This window comes from Podarcis muralis, chromosome 11 (genome assembly GCF_964188315.1).
Source record: "Podarcis muralis chromosome 11, rPodMur119.hap1.1, whole genome shotgun sequence".
Taxonomy (NCBI): Eukaryota; Metazoa; Chordata; class Lepidosauria; order Squamata; family Lacertidae; genus Podarcis; species Podarcis muralis.
Genome location: NC_135665.1, coordinates 30,268,348 through 30,288,521, shown reverse-complemented (window position 1 = coordinate 30,288,521; position 20,174 = coordinate 30,268,348). Strand labels below are relative to the sequence as shown.

Genomic DNA, 20,174 nt, shown 5'->3' with positions numbered 1-20,174 from the left:
ACCAATCTTTGTTTCTGCCATGTAAGAGAATATTCCTGGAAAGAACGTTACACACACGCGCGCGCGCGCGCACACACACACACATATGTATATGTGTATATATATATATATATATATATATATATATATATATATATATATGCAGGTTTTGGTGTCCTCGGGTATCTTCCCGTGTAAAAGTTGGGGTGTCTAGGCGACGTTTCGACGAGGTCTCACTCGTCATCTTCAGGCTGGTGCTTTCGGCTTCTTGTTACTGGAACAGAGCAGGATCTCAGTGTTTGAGTTCCTATAAATACTGTTGAGGAGGTGTGGCCTCCAATGTTCTGGGCAGAGAGGAGGTTCCCAGGCTAGTGTGCCTTTTCTTCTTTTGTTCCTTAATTGCTTGAGGGATATCTTGAGTGATTTCTTGAGTGATATCCTGAGTACCACTTAGGTGGGTCATTAGGTGTGGATTAGTTGCTAAAGCCTTTGTGTCTTGACCTCTTGAACTTTGTGAAGAGTTTTTCTGAGAAGATGGGTGTACTACATTTAGTTGTGCTCTGGCTTGGCTTCGTGTATAGGGGCGAGCTGTGGTTTTGTGGCCTGTGCCAGCCAGATCTGTGTAGGGATTGCAGGGGGGTGCAGCATCCGGAGGTGCCACCATGGTTTGGCTACTGGATGGTGTCTGTAATTTATCTGTGGAGAGGGTCTGGGTTTGGGTCTGGTGTGGTTGATTGGTGATGGCGTTCTGTGTGCCTCTGGATCTGGTGTCAGTTTTTGTGGGGAGGGCTAATTTCCAGATGTCTGGCAAGCGGGATGTGTCGTCACGCTTGTTCATGTTGTGAGGGTGTTTCTCTATCTCGATGGCTTCCATGATTATTCTCTTGTGGTGATGTTCCATGTTAGAGAGCAATTTGGAATCTGCAAAATTAATTTCGTGTCCTGTTTCTTTCATGTGTTGGAAGAGAGAGGAAGTTTTTTCTTCTTTTTTGACGGCATTCTTGTGTTCTGCGATACGTGCATTTAAATGCACGTATCGCAGAACACAAGAATGCCGTCAAAAAAGAAGAAAAAACTTCCTCTCTCTTCCAACACATGAAAGAAACAGGACACGAAATTAATTTTGCAGATTCCAAATTGCTCTCTAACATGGAACATCACCACAAGAGAATAATCATGGAAGCCATCGAGATAGAGAAACACCCTCACAACATGAACAAGCGTGACGACACATCCCGCTTGCCAGACATCTGGAAATTAGCCCTCCCCACAAAAACTGACACCAGATCCAGAGGCACACAGAACGCCATCACCAATCAACCACACCAGACCCAAACCCAGACCCTCTCCACAGATAAATTACAGACACCATCCAGTAGCCAAACCATGGTGGCACCTCCGGATGCTGCACCCCCCTGCAATCCCTACACAGATCTGGCTGGCACAGGCCACAAAACCACAGCTCGCCCCTATACACGAAGCCAAGCCAGAGCACAACTAAATGTAGTACACCCATCTTCTCAGAAAAACTCTTCACAAAGTTCAAGAGGTCAAGACACAAAGGCTTTAGCAACTAATCCACACCTAATGACCCACCTAAGTGGTACTCAGGATATCACTCAAGAAATCACTCAAGATATCCCTCAAGCAATTAAGGAACAAAAGAAGAAAAGGCACACTAGCCTGGGAACCTCCTCTCTGCCCAGAACATTGGAGGCCACACCTCCTCAACAGTATTTATAGGAACTCAAACACTGAGATCCTGCTCTGTTCCAGTAACAAGAAGCCGAAAGCACCAGCCTGAAGATGACGAGTGAGACCTCGTCGAAACGTCGCCTAGACACCCCAACTTTTACACGGGAAGATACCCGAGGACACCAAAACCTGCATTCCTGTACCCGTGAAAATCTACGAAAGCATATATATATATATATATATTAGTCAAACACATTAGTCATGTACAGAACACAGCAAGTTTTGTACTGCAGTCCTATATCTGGAAGTAAACTACACTGAACTCAATGGGACTTCTGAGTAGAGGACTGCACTGTATCCGCTGATTGGCAGGCTGTCAGTTTCAGAACTACGTGCTGATTTTAAATGAGCTAGAAAGGCACATCTACTTGCAATGAAATGAGTGTTCGTGAGAAAATCTATTTATAGCTGTAACATTTTGTATGCAACATTTCACCACACTGACAAGGATCCCTGAAGAACATCCTGAAAAATACCATCATGTTCACAATTTGTTTCAGAATTCACTCTCCAAGTGTTTCATTAAGACTGAATTTCCTATGGTAGGTTAATCATGTTGGGTGGGCTTTTACTTTAAAAAAACAAAAAACCTCTTGGCAAATTCTTAGTTTGACAAAAATATGCATGTGCAAAAATGAAAATTTGATGTGCAACATGCTCAGATTCAAGATCTTTCAGCTTACGGTCTCCTGTTACTGGAGCTCTACCTCCTAGCAGTTCCCTTGACTGCCATATGAAATACGCTACTTAACTCTCCTTTTCCATGCAACTGATTACCTCCTTTGTGTTATCTAATATCTTAGGTCATGTCAACACATGCAACAATATGGTGAAGTGAAATTCTGAGGTGATGGATTAAACTGCATCCCTTCCAAGTGCAGGTGAAGGTTTATACTCTTAAATTCTCCTGTACAAAGAAGAAATTCCATACAAATAGTCAACTACCACAATAAACAGAGAGCTAGTATACAACCACTTACTACAAATTAAAGTTCATACAAGTACCAAAATACACAAAAGTTTAAACATGCACCCCATATAAAATCAACCTTTCTGCCTTTTATATGGCACAAAAACATCTATTGGCAATGCTAATATTCTACATCAGGAATGCGAAACCTGCAGAAGTTGATGGACTCCCATGTCCTATAAGCTCCAGTCAGCATGACCAATAGTCAGGGATTACAAGAGTGGTAGCATCATGAATGCCACAGGATCCACATTTGAAGGAATGCATAACTCAGCCTCACTCTGGTGGTGCAATCCACACTGCCAACTCAGAAATCTTCTGTCTCATTCCACTGAATGCGTCGATCATAGCATGTCAACCTTGAGCACATGGCAAGGGTATTATGTAATTTTCTGCCGTGGGCTACATTAAGGTCCTAAGAGACAACACTAACAATAGCGACAAATTGAATGAAGACTCAAAGGCCAAAAATACATACATATAGAGAGACTTGTGTGCGTGTGTGTGTGTGTGTGTGTTTTAAAATCACAGCAACAGAAAATGAAGACTGCCCCCTAATAGCCCAGTTGGTAGAGCATGATACTCTTAATCTCAGAGTGCTGAAGAAGCAAACTCTGGAGCCTCTATAGCAATTTACATTGGAGAGGAAACTGTTTTGATTTCTTTGCACAAGTCCCTGAGGGGGAAAGCCAGGCATGCATCATTAAGGATGGGTGGTAAAGACTCTTTAGGATTGGAAGGTCAGGTAGGGGCTTAAGAGATCCTTGCTAAGTCATCAGTTTCCCATCCTTGCCACACACACACACTCTGTAAATAAAGGATTTCTCTCGTAGGGGATGGGTGGGAATATTCCTTCCAAGGCACTACATGAGATTAATTTGTTCAGCACCCACAACTCAGAAGATTGGTTCCCAGTAAGTATTAGACCTCGGTGTACATTATCCCACTTTCTCCTCCCAGGAAGCAAGCCATTAACTCATAAGTAGGCTGATTTCCCCTTGTGATACTGAAGGTGGTATTATATTTACATCCAGCTCTTCTTCTAAATGGAGCACGGAGCAGAACAGATGTGTGCATCTGAATACCAGTTGCTGGGGAGCACAAATGGGGAGAACAATGTTCCTCTCATGGCCGTAGAAGTCCCGCCTGCAGAACATCTGGTTAGTCACTGTGAGTCTAGAATGTGGAACTGGGTGGACCTTTGCTCTGAACCAGTAAGGCTCTTTTAGCATTATTAAGATACTGAACTGAGGCAACAGGAGGGGGGGAAATGCCAAAACACATCTGAGAGATTTGCCCTTCTGCATATGCTAGGATTCCAATTCTCTCCTTAAGTCAGTCATTTTCCGTTACATTCACACACACACACAGTAATGTTTAAGTAGGGAATGGTCTGAGTGCACACACAATTAGGGATGCCAAAAAGCTCATGTAAGCTACTTTTTCTGTAAGGAGCTCAAATTAGATAGGCGTATAACAATGATATTCAAAATTCATCCGCTATGCTTCCTGGGTGGAGATAATTTAGTGCCAAGAGTAGTAACAAAAATAGACACCTCTGCATTCCTCCCCTTTTTGTAGAACAGTACCAACAAGAAGAAAGTGAAGGATAATACTCAAAAGCAAGTCTGCCAGCAAAAGATTCTCTGCCACAGGAATGGTACACCTCAGGGGAAGTGGAACAACCTATCACCCTGAGCTACAAACTTATTCTCTCCCAGGCTATACAACTAACTTCAAATGCAGACTTATAATGAAGGAAGCGTGCAGGTGGGGTCTTCAGATGATGATGTACAATCCTAAGGTTGCAAATGCAACTTCCAGAAATAGTGCTACATAGATATGTTCTATTCCTGACCAATGCATTTTTTTTCTTCTTCGCTGCCCCACTCACTTTCAATGCCTAGATCAAATTATTGAATTCTGGGGAGAAAAATCAGGTGTTGAACCAAGCCATGTTCTTCAGCTATTTTGCCACACACAGTTCAAAATCAAGAATTGAGCACGTGCAGAGTTCTTGCCCCTGCCTCACCCATGTCCATGACTACTAGCAGCCAAACCTATTTGATTTGTATAGCTGTAGGTAAAGGTAAAGGGACCCCTGACCATTAGGTCCAGTCGCAGACGACTCTGGGGTTGCGGCGCTCATCTCGCTTTATTGGCTGAGCGAGCCGATGTACAGCTTCCAGGTCATGTGGCCAGCATGACTAAGCTACTTCTGGCGAACCAGAGCAGCGCATGGAAACGCCGTTTACCTTCCCGCCGGAGCAGTACCTATTTATCTACTTGCACTTTGACATGCTTTCAAACTGCTAGGTTGGCAGGAGCAGGGACCGAGCAACGGGAGCTCACCCCGTTGTGGGGATTCGAACTGCCGACCTTCGATCGGCAAATTGAAGGTCTACTGAAGCCAAGGGAAAAACACAAATGTATACAAAGTTGTTGCCTAAGATTATCTCTCACTTTTTCTATTTTAGAGTCTAGAGACCTCGGAATCTTGCTTCTTGAAGATCAACTCCCATTGTTTTGACAGTGCCCTAAAGAGCTTCCAAGACACAATGCTTAGCAAGGATTTTATGCATTCAGCTATCAAGTTTTCTCCAAGAAAAAAAAAGTATGTGCACAGATGGAGCTAGTATAATTGATTTTTGTAACCACATAGGCATTAAGAGTAAACAAAAGTAGTAATAAATTATGCTCAAGAAAACAGCAAGAGTGGATTCCAGAAGACAGATTATGCAACTAGTGCCATTTGTTCAGAACTGTACCCTTTATCAGGGCATAATTATGTCAAGCAAGGTGTACAAAGGATCCCCCCCCCCCAAAGACAACTATCCCATAGGCTGCAAAAAGAACATTGATCTCTCATAATCCTTCTAATGAGCTTCAGCTTTTCCATCATACAAACCTACCATTATATGCCTTCCCACTGCTATTATGCTTCCAGGACAAACTAAATTAAATGAACAGAAACATAGAAACACCACCTATTTTTTACAACTGTTTCATCTTTAATCTTGTGTTTAGAGTGGAATTTCTAAAATCTAAAGAGAAGCGTTAAATGTATATGTACAGTTAATAAAGAAACCAACTCTGCAGCATAGATAATATGATGTAGCAAAGTAAAGGATCTTGTCTTATGCACACTTGCCTAGAAGCATGCTCCATTTCAATCAACAGAGCTAACTTCCAAGTTAATGTGCTAAGAATTAGAGCATGAGTAATAATGCTTTCAGACAGCAGCCCTCCAATTGCTACTTGAAGCATTCTAACTGACCATGAGAATCTTGTTGACATCAAGAGTTAATGGATTAAGTCTATACTTCAGAAACATAGAGTTTATTATACATATTTTTAGGGGAGTGGCTGAGCTTTATGCTGTTCTGGTTTATTTTATCTTGCTTTTAGAGAATTTGAATGGATGAATAGTATACAAATTAGGTGACAACTACAGCAAATAGTCTAAAAAGGAAATATCACAGATTTTAGTGTTATTTGTACATGTTACTGTGCACATAAGGTTAACAATACACTTAATTTCCAAGGCATTGTGACCAATTAATCAGGTCCTAGACCAGGATTTCCAACGTTTATTTTTATTAATTCTTTATAGGAAACACAGGGTTGAAATCCACTCCGGGATGTAGTTTTCATTGCAAAAAAAATATCACGGTCCTTTTAATCTATTTTCACCTGCATAGTAATAAACAACGTCCCCATATTTCAGCCACTTACTACTGACAGTTTTCTTTCTGTAAAGAATCACATGGGGCAAAAGACATTACAAGGCAACCAAATTAATCTTAAAAATGGAGGGGGATAAGGTGGCGTTTTTTTAAAAATCCATGTAAGTTAGCATATTGGAGTAAAAATGTTCCATGTGATTTTTCCAACAAAAGCCAACCCAAAGAAACAGATCTGTCTTTCTTCTAACACACCAGTCATTGGTTTATTTCAGGACATTTTACCCACCCAGAATACATCTAAATTTGACTCATGCTTTTTCAAGCAAAAAGTGATCCAGGGAAGCAGGTTAATGGCATGTCTACTCAGAAGTAAATCCTATTGAGTTCAGAAGGTCTTACTCCTAAAGCGCACATGTATCACTGCCACAATATTTTTTCATGACCTGACAGTTTATAAATACTTGTATTTATAAATAAAATAAGATACAATGAAAGTCAGTTTGGGGGGGAAATTACCCAAATACGACTGTCATTTTTTTGCTTTATGAAGGTTAAGAATATTGTTGGCATTTAAGTGGGCATTTAAGTGAGTATAATCCAAATTGGGAGGGGGGGAGGTACTGAAGGTAGTACTCCTTCTGGTTTGTGCACATTTTCTGTTTAGCTAAGGAATATTTAACCTATGGAGTACAAATATCTCCTTTTAAAAGAAATCATCTCATCTTCAAAATATTTATATATGTTGTTTCTAAAAGGGGATTGATTGTACAAGTGGATGGAACAAGTAGCCTTGCAGCTGTCTCAAAATACTGACACTACAAATTACTTTGCACATCATGCTGTTAATGTAGTTGCCTGCGAATATCAGAGTAAGTCTATATGCACTCAATATCTCACACCAATCTCACAGTAAGCGTGAATGAAATAAGTTACCTGCACAGAAGCAGCATTGGTTCTCTGCATGTGTCCTGCCTGAGCCATCATTTCTTCATTCAGATTTAGACATCAATCTTATTCAGAGCTTATTTGCTGACAAAGGCTCTGACATCATATAGGGTGGGAAAATCCAAATGCTGCAACCACTGCAAATATTCCCAACTCTAATTTACACTCTGTATCTCTCTAGTGTCAGACGTTATACATCCAAGCTAACTGCACTCCAGTAAACACACATGTAGATTATTTCAACGTCAAGACCAGTTTCCAGTGTTCAAACCTGCTGTTTAAGAAAACGAGCCAACCGCACATTCTTATGTGTACAGGTGTTAACACCTTTCACCTGCCTGGACCTTCCTACATAACCAAGTGTAAAACATTTTCTCCAGAATTAAAGAACACCTGAACCAAAACTCCTCCACTCCCCCCCCTCCCCAAATGAAAAATGTTTGCAAAGAAAATGTTGCCAAGTGATCTTGGTGAAGATACCACAGAACTACTGGGGGGGGGGAGCAAACTAGTGCTCAAAGTTGCTATTTTACAGGGCAAATGTGTGCGGGGTTTTTTCAGAAAAAGCTGAACATCCAGCAAGCTACCCAAATATGTCAAGGTGAGTTGTTCCCAAGTTAACATCTAGTCCTTGGGCCAAGGATACACCGAGAAATTGTGGCTGGAGCAACAGCCACCAATGCACTCCTCTCCTCAAAAAAGAAAAAAATTGACTCTTGTGGTCCTTGCCAAACCTTGCCACATTCACACACACTGGCCCCGAATTTGCCTACTTTGTATGGTTATGTAATACAAAAATACAACTATCTGCACACCCTTGAGTATGGATACCAATCCATGGCCAACTTAGGCCAAAGTTTCCTGTGCTCCATCTAGTACTGTCGTGGAAGTCCCCAGTCAGGTACTCCGGGCCTATGCATGCATGGAGCAATAACTGAATTCTTTGTCCTTTCCCCATCACATTTAAAGCGAAACACAAATCCGAGTTCAGACGCGAAGCACGTGAACCTTTTAACCCTTTCCTGACCCTCACGAGTCGGGGGAAAGTTGCCAAAACAAAACCATCTGCCTCCCAAACCGAAGGGGGAAACCCCCAGCATCCACGCAAGCACCGGGGAGCCAAACACCGCCCCCTCCCCTCCCGGGACTCACCGCGGGGCTGCCGCTGCCCTCCCTGGCTCTGGCCTTGCCCTTGGTGGGCGACTCCTGCAGCAGCTGCTCCAAGCATGCGGTGCCCGGCAGGGAGGAGCTCTTCTGGTGGGACAGGTGAGCCCCCGGCCGGGGCAGCGGCGACGGCGGGGGAAGCTCCTCCCCCTTCTCGGCTTGCGGGGGGCCATCCCCGCCGCGCCCCCTGTCGGCTCGGGCGGGGGCGGCCGGCGACGGGCAGAGCGAAGACGACGCCGAGGAAGAGGCGGCGCGCGCGTCGTCGGGGCGGCGGGCCTGAGGCGACGGCGGCTGCCCCCTGCCCTGGTGGTGGTGGTGCAGGATGTGCTCCCGCAGGCGGCGCAACGCCGAGCCGGCCTCGCTGCTCACGGCCTCCAGGGGCTCCGCCGAGGAGCAGCAGAGGTTGGGCTGGGACGACGAGAAGACGCGGTCCAGCACGTGCTTCCTGCGCCTGAAGCCGCTCCACTTGACGGCGCCGCCGCTCAGCAACTCCCCCTTGGCCGCCGCCGGCTGTTCAAGCGGCTGCTGCTGCTCGGCTCGAGCGCGAGGAAGCGACGGCGAGGTCTCCGCACTGCGGCGCTCGGCGGCTGCCGCTTTGCCGCCTTTGCTCTTGCCGCCCAGCTGCAGGTTTCTCCACAGCCGGGCCTGGAAGGAGGAGGAGGACGCCGGCTCGGGGTCGCTGGGCTTGTCCGCCGCTGCTGCCTCAGGCTCCATAACCGCCGCCGCCTCCTCCTCGTCTCTTGGCCGCCGCCTCCTCCCGCTTCTCCACAAACGCCACCACCGCCGGCGTCTACTGCTGCGGAGGCAACAGCAGCAGAGCCCGGTGGAGCCTGGAGGCTTCAATCCAGGCCGGCCGAAGGAAGAGGCTGCGCGCTGGCCGCCTCAGCCCCGCGATAGGCAGCTACCTCAGCGGCGTGCCCCGGCTGCGGCTCAGGCTGGGTGCACCACCCGCAGGGTGGCAGCCGCGAGTGGGCGCGAAAGAGGAGGAGGAGGAGAAGGAAGCAGCAGCCGTCGTCGTCGTCGCGTGAGGCGTCGCAAGCGAGCAAGGAACGCGCCTCCACCGAACTTTGTGTCTCGCGCGCCGGACTTTCCTCGCCCTCCTCGCAGCTGCTAAGTCACACGCAGCGCGCAGGCTCGTGCCGGCTGACTGACGGGGCGGGGGTGGGGGAGGGTGATTAGATTAATGACAGACACGTGCGCGCTCGCTGGAGGCAGCTGGCCAAAAAGTGCGGGGGGGGGGAGGAGGCGGGGAGGAGGAGGATCGCGGCGATGGGTCAGCATGGAAGATCTGCAGAGCTCAGCCTTCACGGAGATGCAAGAAGAAGAGGAGGAAGGCTCCAGGGCGGGACCAAGAGGTGCTGGGTGCAGAGAAGGGGAACGAGAGACGCTGGTTTGTACTGGCCCGTAGAGGAAGGATGCATATAGAATGAGATAACCGGGAGACAAGGCAGACACACGCAACTCATGCTAGCCCACAAGCCAAGTTTGAGGTTGGGGTGTGTGTGAAAAGTGGAGCGTGAATATCGCCTCCAGGTGAAGAGGCATTTCCTTTTGATCCTGTCTCTTTGACACTTTCATTGGCTCCCAGAAGCTCCACTGGAGGCATTGGACACGGTACCCTGCAAAAGAAAGGTGGGGACGAGAAGGTGGGTTGGGGTCTACTGGTACTAGATCTCTGGCTGATCTGTAAGGGATTTGCTAGTTTTTTTTTAGTTTTTTTTTTAAAGTAGATCCTACAAACCAGAACCCTGCACCAGTGGCGTAGCGTGGGGGGTGCAGGGGGGGCCGGCCGCACCAGGCGCAACATCTGGGGTTAGGGCAAATCCACAGGTTAGGGGGCGCAAATCCACGGGTTAGGGGTCGCAAATCCACGGGTTAGGGGGCGCAAATTACTTGCCTTGCCCCGGGTGCTGACAACCCACGCTACGCCACTGCCCTGCACAATACCAGTACACAGGTCTGGCCCAACTTTCTTTTCTGCTGGATGTGAAGGACAATATTCTGTCCCTCTCTCGCTCTCATATATATACATATGTACACACAAACACAGCCAACCAGGTTGCCTGATTAACCTTAGGGTATGTTCACATTGGGATGTGGGTGGCGCTGTGGGTTAAACCACAGAGCCTAGGACTTGCCGATCAGAAGGTCGGCGGTTTGAATCCCTGCGACGGGGTGAGCTCCCATTGCTCGGTCCCTGCTCCTGCCAACCTAGCAGTTCGAAAGCATGTCAAAGTGCAAGTAGATAAATAGGTACCGCTCCGGCGGGAAGGTAAACGGCGTTTCCGTGCGCCTGCTCTGGTTCGCCAGAAGCGCCTTAGTCATGCTGGCCACATGACCCGGAAGCTGTACGCCGGCTCCCTCGGCCAATAAAGCGAGATGAGCGCTGCAACCCCAGAGTCAGCCACAACTGGGCCTAATGGTCAGGGGTCCCTTTACCTTTTTATGTTCACATTAACAACTTAAAACACAGCAAGGCCATTCTCCCCCTGCCCCGCATTTCATGGCACATTTGCACAGTGCAGTTCACCTGAGAGAGGGGCCTTTGTGATGTCTTCATTTGACCCACATGACCCTTTTGGTTGCCCCACCCCTCCCAAATCCTGTTTGTGATGCTGTGATCTACACATGGACACTCATCTTCACTTGTGCAATGGCTGTCTCAAATGTTCACATCGCTTACTCCACATCCTCATTTCTATTAGAATTGGTTTGAAGGGGAAACACACCAAGCAACAGTACTTGTCAATAAACGACAGGACTGGTATGGATTGTGGCTAAAGTTGTGTGAATGTGGCTTCAAAAACTAGCAGTAGGAGCACACTGGATGCAGAGTAAGCGGTAATGTGAACATGCCCTTCTTAGGGCAGTAAGCTAGCTGAGAGGGTCAGGGCACACTATGTTTTATGTCGTGAACTGCCCTGAGATCTTTGGATGAAGGGCAACATATAAATTTAATATCAAATAATAATAATATGTTGCAAACGCAGCTGCTCTGGCCACCAACATTTTGTTGCCATTCATTTGCCACTCCACCTGGTTCCTGCGCTCTTTACCCACTCAAACAGCTGCTCCTATGCAACAGCAACAGTGTGCATCGCATGAGTATAGCAACATGTGCGCACACATGATGCATGCCAGAGCACATGGCCTGAGCAGGTTTACCAGTCTGCTTGCTTACTTAGTTGGGAGTGTTCCCCAATGGCACTCACTGTAATGCATTGGTAAAAGGTGATTAGACAGGCTGCAAAGGATAGCAAGATGCAAGAACCAGCACTGCTGGGGCACCAAGTTGGGAGGAAGGGAACAGCTCAAGAGGAATGGCCAGGGGAATCAACACCCCTCTGTCTCTGTGACCCAACATATGCATTTCACTCTGCCTAATGATAGGGCCAGTCCTCAGAAACATTGCTCTGCAAGTGGTGTTTTGACAACCCAAAGCAGGTCCACTGGAACCAGGTAATTTTCAACAACCTTGGCTGAAGCAACTGAGCAAAAGCTGCCCTCTGGATCCCATATTGGATAGCAGGCACAGTTTATTTCAGTACTCTGACCAAGAGAAAAGTTGGGCATCCTAGACAGAGCATTGGACTATTACTGCAGAAATCAGAGATCAAATCATGCAGATTTTTAAAAGCCCAATTCAATGGGGAAACGGGATGGAATTCTGATAATTGCCCCACCCCCACTTTGTATTTTTTAATATCTATATCTATATCTAGATAGATAGATAGATAGATAGATAGATAGATAGATAGATAGATATGGTTTCCAATCTCAATATTGAAATAGCGTGCAGTCGGTCCCTCATCACTGTTTCAACCTGAGAGCTCTAGTTTCCTATGCAGAAGCTGCCTGCAATGGAAAACGAAGGAAGCTCTTCTGCTGGTTCAGCAGCTGCAGTTCCAGCCATCTGTCAATGCAGCCAGTGGTGTTTTGAGAACGGAGTGAAGAGAGAGACAAAGAAGAGGCAAGTTCATGTTTCAGGCCAGGCCCTCCGTCACATCCAAAGCCTACTTTCTCTTGTCCGATGATGCAAACGGGTTATACGATTCCCATATGACTTATCAAATGTTACATCATGCTATTCTGCCCTCAGCGCCCCCCCCCCTCCTGCTGCAATCACATTTAGGAACAATGAGCCATAATGAAAAGACTATACTTTTTTATCCTCAACTTGTAGATACCAGATTCTACTGAGATTATGTTTGCCTTTTCATCTGGAGGTTGGGAAGAAATGGATGCTCAGCATTTTAATTTAGACCAAAAAGGCATGTTCTATTTATAGTAGCGCAAATGTCATATTCTCTTTCATTGCACAGAAATGTGCCCAGTCTTGGATCTCCAACCTGTTCCGCATGACTGCCTTGAGCCGCTGCAATGCAAAGCCCTCTCCAGCTGTGTGTGTGTTTGTGTGTTTGTTTTTTTACAAGGGCCTCAGGCCGCCTGAGAGGTTTTTTTTCTCGCAAGAAATACTAGGATTTTGCAAATGGATTCTACTGCATGAAAGGAAAGGCTCGGAAATTTCAGGCAAGCGACTTCTTGTAAAACTAATTTGACTGAAATCCCCAGAACTGTGGACTTTTCTGCTACGCGTGCTGCTTCTCCGGGAGCTTTTGACTCACATTCTCTGCCTCCAGCAGTATGCTCATCTGATGTGCTCTTCCCAACTGAAGCTGCGAGTCTCTGAAAGCATTCCCTATTAATAGGAACTAAGAGGACAGCTAACTGCACCTCAGAGAGCCCACCCGCCGTTAAAGTGAAACACCAACTCAATTAGTGGAGATAGAGAAGCAGGGGTGGTGTATCTACAGAGCTTATCCCTCCTGATTTGATTCAGGATAGGTGGTTTAGCAAAGCATAGCTTATTAGCCATTTTGAATGCGCTGCTCACTTTCCAACTGACTTTTTGTGCTGTTCCATGTTGAATAGCAAAATGGAGGCAGAACTATAATACAAATTGGGTAGCCAAAAGGCAGAAATCAATATTAGCTTTGCATGTAGCTATAGGATCAGAACGTGCTAGTTTGTGTGACGGCAGGGAATGGGAAGAAGAAAAGCGCTTTACTCACCCAAATGCCTCCCCACAATATAAGAGAAATGTGTTTCCCTACTTTTATGATGAGCTAGCATGCCCAAAGACAGGACCGGTGGTATAATGAGGCAAGCTGAGACACTTGCCTCAGGTGGCAAGAGTGGGAAATTGCCCCTCTTGAGGCAAGCTTGCTTGTTGTCTCACCTCCTGCGGCAGCCTTGATGCCATCATAAAGGTTTTGAGGAATCTATGGGGCTGTCCACCTCACACTGAGGAAGGGACAAGAGGGGTCCCGCCTCAGAGTGAGGCATTCTGAGGAGGTATCCAGGCAAGTGTCTGGACTGCTGCTGTTTTGCTTAAGGTGGGGTTGCCATAGTTCTAGAAGTGAAATTCAGGAAAAGTTGTTGAGCCTTCCCCCCCCCCCTTTTCTTTTGAAAATGAAAATCAAGGTTGTTGAGCAATCAACTTCAAAATCCCGGACATTTTGCCGATTTTCCAAAATTCCCCCCAGATGCTATTTTCGCTGGTTAAATCCCGGACATATGGCAACCTTAGCTAAGGCAAGCTAGAAATTCTTTTTAAATTTAGGGCTAAGTTTTTATCTTCATCAGAGCACAACCATACTTTAAAACATACAAAAGTTAAGATAGTGAAACAGATTAAAATGGATAAATGGACAGTTCAGTTAGAAACGAGTTCCCTGAGCAAGCTTAGCAGTCATGAAATAAAAGGAGAGGTGCTCTTGTGGACCTGGAATTGGTTAAGTACTGTATCCGGAAGCAGGGAATAGGAATATATGGACTGTTCTCTGGAGAGATGTAGGAAGTGGAATCCCCCAAGGATTGGTTTTTGGGCCTGTGCTTTTAAAACTTGTTCATCAACTTTCAGTAGTTAGGGATGAGCAGTGAGTTGGCTATGTTTGCTGACAGTGCTAAATTGTTCAGGGTGTCCTGGCTCCCACCCCAATAGACACAAGTAGAGTCTCTTACTTATAAGTGAGCAAGAGATATTTACTTAGGCTTAGCGGAAGCAGACACGAGCCTCCAGAGCCATGGTTCAGGAGTTCAAGAGCAAGGCAAGAAGTTCAGAACTGGACAAAAGCAGCAAAGGTATCCTAACAACTTCCACAATGCACCCATCACACTGACTTGTTACAGCAGGGTTTCAGTGCAATTGAAGTCCCTGGTGTGATACAATTAACGGAGTGCCACTTTGGTTAGGAGCTGCTGCCTATGCTAATTTCCTTCCAAATCTCCCCAAGCTGCAATATCGTACCTGTTTCCTGATTGCATAATTTAATTAAGTGGTAGACAAGAGTTCTAATATGTTAAAGTTGCCTCCTACATTGCTAGTTCTTGGTTTACAGTAGTTGGTAAGTGAATCATGGGCCATACTGTTCATCATTTAAAATACAACCACATAATTTTAAGCATTCAGATAAGAGATTGTCTAGCACATAATTTTCATATTTCTAATTCAGATAACATTTCACACTTTTTACATATAATGATTTTCAAGTAACAGATACTCTATAGAGATTCAAGCTAGAACTATAAATGGAAGTATATTGAAAGAAACCAATCCTGATGCAGTTAAAACAGTTTTCGAAAAGACTTTCACTCTTGATTTTAAGTTGGAGAGAGGAGTGACGAAAGAATTGCATGATGTTCTAGTTCAAGAGTCAGCAGCCCTTTCTTTTAAGAGCAGAAGAAGAAAACAGAGCTTTAAAAAAAGCTTTGGGTATTTTCACACATTGGACTTAAATTGCCTTGGAGTCTCTCACAGGCAATTTATGTTAACACCCACAGTAGTTGTTAACATACCAAGAACAGTAGAGCTACTTTAAACCTCATGTGACACTATCCTTTGCCTCCTGGTTAGGTTGGCAGAAATGAGTTAATGAAGGAGACAGCAATTGTGCCACCTGCTGATTGTTGGTGTTCATTTTCTATGCAGGATAATTAGGGCAACTTCATATGTTACCTTTGCAGAGTGCTTGGTACCACAAACCTGCTCCCCCATCACTGGCTCTGTCATGGGGTAGAATGGATGTACGCTTCACACCACATCAAAGAAAGATAAATGCAGAAACATTTTCTACAGTTTCCAGCACTGAAGGTTTAGAATGACATGTAATAGGCCACAAAGGGTTCAACCATAGACTTTATCCTCCTTCCTAGTAGTAGCTGGCAGAAGATGAGCCGCAGATAATTTGACTTTTAATCCTTCACTTCGTAAGCAATCTCCGCAAAAGAAGAGCTATTCTAAAGCAGACCAAAAAAACCACAAAAAAACAAATCCCATCTAGTTTAGCATCCTGTCTCTCAGTAGCTAACCAGATTCCTGTAAGAAGCCTGGAAGCAGGACATAAGCACAATAGCATCTTGAAACAATGGTTAGAGCACCTCTAAACAGATTTGATTTCTGCAGTCATTGTTGTCCATCCTGTTCCAGATACAGTATGTGGGTTACTTCAGCATGCAGTGTTTCCCCACCTCAGTCAGGGCCCAGTAGGCTGAGTTCACAAATGTTCCTTCTTCCAGCTCAGAACAAAGGAAGCTTTGCTCTTCATGTCATCTAGAGGTGCTGCTGAAAACTATATTGACACGCCAAACTGGCTGTACTATACAGAGAGCTGCACCCCATGGTCTCATGCTATGTTCTACCACCTTGCAACACTGCAAAAGGATCCTGTGATTATAAGGTCCTTTTATTGATGCCTATAGAAATATTGCAGTCTCTCCGGCAACAACTTGGATTGCTCATGCAGTCAGTCTGTTTCTCAGTCCTGTAGAGCTAATGTTAAAATAAATTGAGAAGCACTTTGAAAATGCTGCTTTAAAATATGATTTTTTATCTGTTTACCCGAACTTTTTGGAAACTGCCATGGAAAAATAACACAGAAATTGCAGAATATCCACAATTCTCACATTTCATTCCCCAACAGGTAACAATCCTTAGAAAAGTGCTTATTATTTATTATTACTGCTGCTACTAATATATCTCACCCATCTTCCAAAGCATTCAGGGCGGCATTCATGGATAGAGTTTACCCCATTTTATCGTCATAAAGTGACTGCCCCACAGACACCCAGTGAGCTATACAGCTGAGGAGGGATTTGACCTTACTTCTCCCTGGACAAAGTATATGTTCCAGAACCTGTAGGAGAAATGATACAAATGGTTAGAAGACATATACAAAGGCTATGACATTGGGGGTGTATGTGTTCAAATTGGATTAAACATTCATCAAAGCATCTATAATTTATTTACTAATGGGATCTTATTCAAAAGAATACCTAACAGGTTTTGGGGGCATGGAAAAACATTTTTGTTTAAAATTCCATTAGCTTTCAGAACTACAGGATTGCATTTTTATCCCTAATGCGTTCTTCAGAGTTCCATAACTGAGTTATTGTGCTGCAGAGCACTTATTTTTTCAGCATTTTGGATTATTCTCTTGTAAGTTCCATTGTGATTTTGCTGCTACACATATCCTCCCCTAATACAGGAATATAATCTCAATAATTGGGGAAAGGATGCTCTCATCTTCTTAGGATTAACCTAGCTTGGAAGTAATGTTCCATCAGCATTACTGCTGTTAGCAATAAGCCTTTTGAGGATATATTGTTCAGAATGATACACTGCGTACAATAAGCATATTTGCTTTCTATGAGCTACATGAAAACAGCAATAAAGGGAGCCGAAGAAATTCCACTTACATACCAAATTGGAACCGAAATGCAAGCCTTTATTCCTTTTGTCCCATTTGCTCAAGTTGCCATGCATTGTTTTCTCTCGGTATACACACATACTTTATCATCAAGTCTCTGAGACAGATTAGGCTGGGAGATGGGGACTGCCCCTAGGCCAATGAGTGAGCTTCATGAGGGAGTGGGAATTAGAAGCTGGGTCTCCCCAGTCATAGTACGAACACCACATTGGCTGTCCAAGCAATGGCAAAAGGGATGTCAGGGGAATGGCTCAGATCCTAAGCTGTTCCTCCATTCAGCAGTTGATTTCTGTTGACTCTTCACACATTATTTCCAATGGTCCCACCAACCATTAGTAGCTGACTTCCAGGGGAAGGGAATGGGGAGGCAGGAAATCCCTGTTCCCTGAAGGTGAACTCTGTTCCATTCAAAGGAGGAATATGAGCTAATAGCAATATCCATGCACAGAGCAATGTGTTGTGGTTCCAAGAAATACATTTAATTTATTGGAACTGCAACACATTGCTCTGTGCATGGATATTGCTAACTATTGGCTTGGATCTTAAACCTATTCTTCATAAAATATCATTAACGTAATAAATTCCCTAAAGGTGCTTTTTTGTAGCCTTATGGGGAGATCTTGGAGCAAAAGCTAGAAATGTATGTTTTAGAAGTGCTTTAGGTATAGATTAGTAGGGCTGCATGACTAATGAAATACCTTCCAGCTCTTTTCTCAATGTTTGTTCCAGCTGCCTGCACACTTTTCTTCCTTGTATTGGCTGGTTTGCTTGATAACGCTCTGCACATTTCTGAAAATGTAGTAATGCTGAAGAAGAGGACTGGAAGAGTGGAAGGGATCTGCCCCCCCCCCCAAAGCAGATGAGACAGGCAGCATCCACACCATTACATTTAAAGCATTCTTATACCACTTTAACAGTTATGACGTCCCCCAAATAATCCTACTTTGTTAAGGATGCTGGGAGTTGTTAGGACACCCAATATGGCCATTGGTCAGGGATGATGGAAGTCTAGCAACATCCGGAGGACCACAGGCTCCCCATCTATGCAATACGATGCATATTTTGTGATATTTCCAAAGTGACCGAAAGCCAAACATAACCACAAAGCTGAGTACTCAAAACAGGATTCGATTTTGGCATATGCAGTTGAAATTGATGTTTTCCCTTCTTGCCTGGAAAAAGAGAGGGGGGTTATAAGGGCAACACTTGAGCACCATATTTATTTAATAAGATAATAAGTTTATTATCACAATGTTTAGCAGTGGCTATGTAAGTTAATTGGGGGGGGGGAAACCAATCTGAAAAGCAACTCCTAACCAAAAATTTAAAAGATCTTAATAGTGGAAAGGCAAAATCCCACTCTTGTTATATAATGAGAAATCATTCATTTAAACCATGTCAAAAACCTATACAATCATTTTTAATATTGTGGGAATTTAAAGTACCAAGTACAAACAGCCCATCTGTTCATTTCTAGACTAAATATATCACATCAGATTTCAAAGTACAAGGCTCAAGAGGAACAGTATGTGACTCTTTCAAACCAAAGCCAAGCCTCTAGTGACTTTCCTTGGGTACAATGGTACACAGGAGTCCATCTGTCTAGCTCTTAGCAAGTGGACCTTAAATACTGTGGTATATTTTTCCTATTGTCATTTTTGACAAGTATGAAAGAAATAGCCAATATATTTTTAAATGATTTTATAATTGGTATACATAAATATAAGTAATACATTAGACATAAAATAACCCAACAATCGATAGTTACCATATTACATAAAAAAGTGTAATTTACCACATTTTCCTTTTTAGGCCCAGGAGAGGGCTAGACGGCTCTCAGCTGGCTTACTTCAAAATGGAGACTGATGGAATCTACACACATATAAAAAACGTTCTGAAAATGCTTTTTTAAAAGCAGTTTTAAAAATACATTGAATTTTCCATAAGGCTCACCAGCGCCATCTAGTGTCACATTGTATATTGCACTTAAAACACACTCAAAATGTTTTATTTGCAACTGTATAGCTGAGTCCACTGTCTCCATGCCTGAAATGTCCTGTGTGAGAATCCTCATCCGGCTCACATGGGGCCTGTAAAACTCCATGGAAGATTTGGGGCAGTCTGTGTTACTTTCAGCCTAAATGCTGCTCTGAGATACTTGAAGGAAGAGCAGGGTGCAAAAACATAAAGAGGCTGAAACCTAGACTGCATACACAGTACACTGAAAACCCCTTTTTTTTTTTTGCCCCAGAGAATCCTGGGAACAGTAGCTTGTTTAGGGTACTGGAAATTGCAGCTGTGTTAGAGGTAAACGACAGCTCCCAGGTTTCCTGAAGCGGAAATGTCCTTTAGATGTGTGGTTTGTATGCGGTCTTGGTCACCTTTTGTTCTGACAGACCTTTTGTGTCATCATCATGCACAAATTTAACGGCTGTAGTTTTCCCCATCACTATACAGTGGTACCTCAGGTTAAGTACTTAATTCGTTCTGGAGGTTCATTCTTAACCTGAAACTGTTCTTAACCTGAAGCACCACTTTAGCTAATGGGGCCTCCTGCTGCTGCCGCCGGAGCACAATTTCTGTTCTCATCCTGAAGCAAAGTTCTTAACCTGAGGTACTATTTCTGGGTTAGCGGAGTCTGTAACCTGAAGCATATGTAACCTGAAGTGTATGTAGCCCAAGGTACCACTGTATATCCAAAGTGGGAAAATCTGCACCTATTGAATTTCTGCCTGTTGCACAACTGTTAAAGTTTGGGGAGTCCTGTCAGGGAACATAACGGTGCTAAAGAGGTGGTTTGCTTGTTTGTTTTTAAATGTGTGCCATTTCTTTCTCTGAATTTACATCACCTGCTTTTTTATAATAAATTTTATTAGTATTTTCCACACAACAACACAAAAAATATCA

The 20,174-nt window shown here is 44.3% G+C and overlaps 1 protein-coding gene across 5 annotated transcripts in view; it reads right to left on the bottom strand.

Moving 5' to 3' along the window:
• Nucleotides 1–9,689, bottom strand: part of MCTP1 (multiple C2 and transmembrane domain containing 1) — a 173,285-nt gene extending 163,596 nt beyond the window's left edge. For 2 of the 5 annotated variants that reach the window (XM_077936211.1, XM_077936215.1), the window contains exon 1: nucleotides 8,488–9,689. In XM_077936211.1, coding sequence (XP_077792337.1) covers nucleotides 8,488–9,213 — 726 coding nt within the window. In that variant the 5' untranslated portion in view covers nucleotides 9,214–9,689. The remainder of the gene's footprint in view (nucleotides 1–8,487) is intronic. The other 3 variants (XM_077936213.1, XM_028748508.2, XM_077936212.1) reach the window with 2 other exon arrangements.
• Between the last annotated feature and the right edge of the window lie 10,485 nt (nucleotides 9,690–20,174).